This window comes from Gossypium arboreum, chromosome 6 (assembly GCF_025698485.1).
Source record: "Gossypium arboreum isolate Shixiya-1 chromosome 6, ASM2569848v2, whole genome shotgun sequence".
NCBI classification, from domain to species: domain Eukaryota; kingdom Viridiplantae; phylum Streptophyta; class Magnoliopsida; order Malvales; family Malvaceae; genus Gossypium; species Gossypium arboreum.
This window is the reverse complement of record NC_069075.1, coordinates 63,181,671-63,187,549: the sequence shown is the minus strand read 5'-3', so window position 1 is coordinate 63,187,549 and position 5,879 is coordinate 63,181,671. Positions and strand designations below refer to the sequence as shown.

At 39.0% G+C, this 5,879-nt stretch overlaps 1 protein-coding gene across 1 annotated transcript; it reads right to left on the bottom strand.

Annotated features, from left to right (window-relative positions):
- Positions 1–286: 286 nt before the first annotated feature.
- Positions 287–658, bottom strand: LOC108485023 (uncharacterized). The gene has a single exon (XM_017788890.1). The coding sequence runs from the start codon at positions 656–658 to the stop codon at positions 287–289; it is 372 nt and encodes a 123-aa protein (XP_017644379.1).
- Positions 659–5,879: the final 5,221 nt, after the last annotated feature.

The following is a 5,879-nucleotide window of genomic DNA, read 5'->3' as shown; positions in this document are numbered from 1 at the left end:
GCCATAACGTCTGGGCCGGGTTTGGGGTGTTACAGGTATAAAATGGGCTTATTTAGTCAATCTATCAACTATCACCCAAATAGCATCTCTCTTTCTTGAAGTCACTGGCAACCCGGTCACGAAATCTATAGTGATACGATCCCATTTCCACTCAGGGACCACAATAGGTTGGAGTAAACCGGAGGGTACTTGATGTTCAGCTTTAAACTGTTGACAAATCAAACATCTTGTTACTAATTTTGAGATATCTCCTTTCATGCCATTCCACCAAGAAACTTTCTTCAAGTTATTGTACATCTTCGTACTTCCTAGATGAACTGACATATACTATTATGTGCCTCGTGTAAGTATTTTGGATCAACTCAGTATCCTTTGGAATACAAATTCTTCCACGAAATCTCAAGCATCCTTCAGAGTCAGTCTGAAAGTCGGGTTCACTGGTTGCTTCACACTGAACTTTCTTAGCTTGTAATTCCTCATTGCATTTTTGAGCTTCACAAATCTGATGGAGAAGAGTCGGCCTAGCTCTCAGTTTAGCTAAAATGGAACCATCTTCATATAAGGTCATCTGTGTATTCATTGCCCTAAAAGCGAATAGAGACTTCCTGCTCAAAGGGTCAGCGACCGCGTTCTCCTTTCCCGGATGGTAATCAATCATAAGCTCATAATCTTTTAACATTTCCAGCCATCTCCGTTGTCTTAAATTCAAATCTTTTTGAGTCATCAAATACTTGAGGCTCTTATGGTCGGTATAGACATGGCCCGAACAAATAATGACGCCAAATATTCAAGGCAAACACTATGGTGGCCAATTCCAAATCATGAGTTGGATAATTCTTCTCATGAGGTTTCAGCTCTCTCGAAGCATAAGCTACAACTTTTCCTTCTTTCTCTGGTTTCGGTTGTACTAGCACTAGCGCCTTTGTCAATAGCATTTTCAAATTTTCAAAGCTTTGTTGGCACTTTTCTATCCACTCAAACTTAACATCGTTTTATAGCAGTCTCGTCATAGTAGTGGCTATCCTAGAAAATCCTTTTACAAACCTTCAACAATAACCGGCTAAGCCCAAAAAGCTCCTAACTTTGGTTACATTCCTTGGAGGCTTCCATTCAACAATGGTAGAAATTTTACTAGGATCAACCCGAATACCATCACTAGAAACAATGTGGCCTAAGAATCCAACTTCCTGAAGCCAAAACTCACTTTTACGGAACTTGGCATATAATTGCTTATCCCTCAAAGTCTGCAAAAGAATCCTCAGATGTTCGACATGTTCTGTCTCATTTTTAGAGTAAAATAAAATGTCATCTATGAACACTACAACTAACTTATCCAAGTATGGACGAAATATTCTATTCATCAAATCCATAAACACAGCCGGAGCATTCGTCAATCCAAAAGGCATAACAAGGAATTCGTAGTGATCATACCTTGTTCTAAAAGTAGTCTTAGGTATGTCTATCACATTAACTCGCAGCTGGTAATAACCGAACCTCAAGTCTATCTTGGAAACCATGTTGCTCCTTTTAGCTGATCGAACAAATCATTAATTCTTGGCAATGGATATTTGTTCTTAACCGTTACCTTATTAAGTTGCCGATAATCAATAAATAATCTCATGGAGACATCCTTCTTCTTTACGAATAACACGGGACCACCCCAAGGTTAGAATCTGGGTATCGCAAAGCCTTTGTCAACCAATTCTTACAACTGTGACTTTAATTCCCTTAACTCCGTCGGAGCCATCCTATACGGAGTGATAGAGATAGGTGCAGTCTTTGGCATTAACTCAATACCAAATTCAACTTCCTTAACAGGGGGTATACCTAGTAATTCTTTTGGGAACACAACCTCACACTCACATACAATAAGCACTGATTTGAATTTCAACTCAGGTTCCTTTGTATTCAACAATAAGCTAGATATGCTTCATATCCTTTTCTCATACATTTCTGAGCAATCATTAAAAAAATTATAATTGGCAAGCCACTAAGTTCATCTGATTCGACTCGAAGGACTTCACCATTGTCATGTCTCAATTCTATAACTTTTCGTTTACAATCTACTATAGCACCATGAAGTGTCAACCAACCCATACCCAAAATAACATTGAATTCATCAAACGACAGCAACATCAAGTCGACCGAAAAACAAAGACCTCTAATCATCAAAGGGCATTTCTTGCATACTTTATCAACTAAGACATGTTTGCCTAATGGGTTTGACACTCTAATCATAATTTCTGTAGACTCCACGGGTAAATTCAAGCTAGATGCCAATTTCATGCATACATAGGAATTTGTAAATCCTATATCTATCAAAGCAATAACAACAGTGTCATAAAGAGAAAATGTACCAGTGATTACGTCAGGCGATGATGCTTCTTCATGTGCTCGTATGGCATAGGCTCTACCTCAGATCGCACTGTCGTCTCTCGTGTCATATTTTTGCTGCCAGCTCCAGTACCGATACTTTTCGAGGGAATCGTCTTTGAAGCCGAACCACTCTGTCTTGCATTTTGAAATATCTTGTCTGTTTCGGGACAATCCTTAATAAAGTGGTCTTGAGAACTATATCTATAACACGTCCCATCATTCCTCTTACATGAGCCTAGATGACGTCTTCCGCAGTATTCACACTTGGGTCAACAAGGTTTAGTGTCTCCTACGCTAGCTACAGATGTAGCCTGAGTTCAAAAACCTAAACTTTGCTTCTTACGATTTCCATGGGAGCGTCCTGTCGATGCATAAGAACGATAATACACATTTTTAGATTACTTAGACTGAGTTGGGGCCAATCTGTTCATCATTCTCTTTCGAATATCTCTAGCTTTCGACTTGGTTCTTCTTCTCCCTTGTCAATTCTTCAGCCTTACATGCCCGTTCAACGAGCACAACAAATTCCTTTAGTTCAAGGATGCCCACTAACACCCTGATATCCTCATTAAATCTGCCTTCAAACCTTCTCCACATCTTAGCCTCAGTGGGCATACACTTTCGGACATATTTACTAAGTCGGACAAACTCTCACTCATATTCGGTAACCGACATGCGACCCTGCTTTAGTTCAAGGAATTCCTTACGGTTTTGGTCGATAAACCTCTAGCTAATATTCTTCTTCATGAATTCCTCCAGAAAGAAGTCCCAAGTAATTGCCTCATTAGGCACAACCGAAATCAAAGTCTTCCACCAATGGTAGGCATCATCCCTCAACAATAAAATAACACACTTCAAACACTCTAAACTCGGCTTTCTCAACATCATCCTCAGTGTTAGCTCTAAACTCCTCTGCTCTTTGTTCCTGAATCTTATCCACAAAAGTTTTAAAAAATGTCATAAAATCTATACCTCGAGGCATCACGGGTACAGGCTGAGGGTTCGAAGGTAGAAGAGGTTGCGTCTGAGTGACAGGGTTCTCACGGATGAACTCAGCATACCAATCATTCATCATTTGGAAGAACGCCTCTCTAGCCTCCCCTTTGGCTCACGGTTACGGGTCTACTTTCTTCAGGCACCGTCCCTTGAGCGGGGGCTAGTGCATTGCTTTCTACATCATCTGCTACAGCTCGGTGGGGGTCTATTACTATATGAAAAACACAGTTTAATATCATTAGGAGTAGTCACACTATCACAATTTATGCAATGCATGTATAGCTAGACACAGACACATGCTACGTAGTCCAAGAACTGACTAAATCGTACCTCTGATACCAATAAATATAACACCCCTTACCCATATCCGATGCTGGGACAAGGTACAAGGCATTGCTGAACTTAAACAAAACCAAACATAAAAAAGCATGCCACAAAATTTCATTCAAACTAAAACCAATCAATTAAAGTCAAATTATCCCTATTATAGACCTACGAAACCCAAAACATACATCATTAGCGGTCCGGGACTAAACCGAAAACATAAAAAAATTTTAAAAAAATTTCTAAGTTAAAGCCTCACACGCCCGCGTGGAGGCAATGCACACGCCCCTATGCTTGGGGACACGCCAATGTCCCACACCCGTGTGGAATTATTGGATTTATTTTCCAATTCGAATCTACAGGGGTTTCACACGGCTGAGCACACGCCCGTGTTCCTCACACGGTCTGGAACATGCCTGTACAGTAGCCCATATGATTTTAGTGAGCATTATGTTTATGACGTCATCATACAAATGTGAGGCACACGACCAAGCACACGCTCATGGCCAGAGTCGTGTCCTCCACACGATTGAGACATACGACCGTGTGGCACGCCCATGGGGCTGACCGTGTATCACTCTCAGCCTAGACACATGCCCGTGTGTCTACCCGTGCAGACCATTTGGAGGCTACTTTCCAAGCCATTGGTCACCCTTACACAATCATGCACTTCCATATGTTTAATGGCATATCCCTTGATATATTTGGAAACTTAAACATGCAACATTATAGCATCACTATGACTCTTTTTTATACTAGTCCATTAGTATTCACACAACCTTATCTTTTAGTCATTCCACACCAATTTCATGGTTTATCATATTCCTTATTATCAAACCATTATGAGTGCTAAATCATGCAACCACATACTAGCAAATAAATAGTCATTTGTCAAACCAACACATACACATCTTAGTATGCATGTAAAGGTAAACTTAGGGATACATCCCAATCATTAACATGGACCAAATCACATGGCCACATGCAAAATAATCAATACCCAAATGAGCCATTATACTTGGCTACTTCAATATGACACATATACACAAAATAGACAAGTTTCCTATACATGCCATGCCCAAAATAATTGAACCCTTTTATGCCCAAATTTCTTGAAGATAGTGTGATCCGAGCTCGAATGTCTCCCGATCCTTTGAGCTAGCTTGACGTATCTAAAGAGAAGGGAAAAGAGAGGAGGGTAAGCTATAGAGCTTACTAAGTACACATACAAATAATCTACATTTTTTCAATACGCATAATTACTTATCCATTATGATACTTTTCATCAAGTCATCATAGGGTTTTAGTACATACATGTGCCATCTTGCACACATATACTTAAATTTTACTTTTGGAATTCATATTATGTTACTTGTTGAATATTTGGAATATGATTCGAACACACGGAAGAAATGCACCAAAGTGCCTGAACGTAGCCTTGACTTCCTGACAAAAAGTACACCGAAGTACCTCATATCACAGAATCACATGCCACTCTCAATGGGGCTACTCAAAGAGCTAAGAGTGTAACAGTCCAGTTTTGAGCCTAGTCAGAATAGTGGTTTCGGGACCACAAGTTTGAGTTAGAAAAATATTTTAATATTATTTTTTGTGCCTATTATAAGTGAATTGACGTGTGTGAAAGTCTCGTGTGAAATTTAATCGTTTGTGTGTTTAATTTTGAAAAAAAAAAGAGCAAGTTGCGTAAAATGTAAAAGCTATGTGGTAGATGTTAAAAGTGCCTATTTGACTTGGCTTTATAATTTTGAGGTCCTTATGTGGTTATTTGACCAAAGTTATGATTAAATGACATTAGTGGACACTAGTTGATGGCATATTAATGTTTTAATGCAAGGGTAATAGGGTAAAATGCATATTAAAGTAATATTAATATAAAAAAACATGAAAAATAAGGCCATTATGTATGTTCATCCGTCGAAAATAGGAAAGAAAATCTATATTTAGAGAGCTTCAAGTTTCAGCACAGACAAGGCTCAATTAAGGTATGAGTTTTGTTCGATTTTTGATAATCTCTATGTTTTTGTAATCGTTGCTTCGTATACTATCAAACCCATGCCCCAATTTTTGATTTTGATGATGATTTTGAAATGTGCCATTGATGAAGCTATGAGATTTGTGTTGTTAGTTGGTGAATTATGAAAGCTTGATGTTGGTTTACATGT

Coding starts and splice junctions, on each gene's coding strand:
- LOC108485023 (XM_017788890.1), bottom strand. CDS start 658: ATGATTGATTACCATCCGGGAAAGGAGAACGCGGTCGCTGACCCTTTG.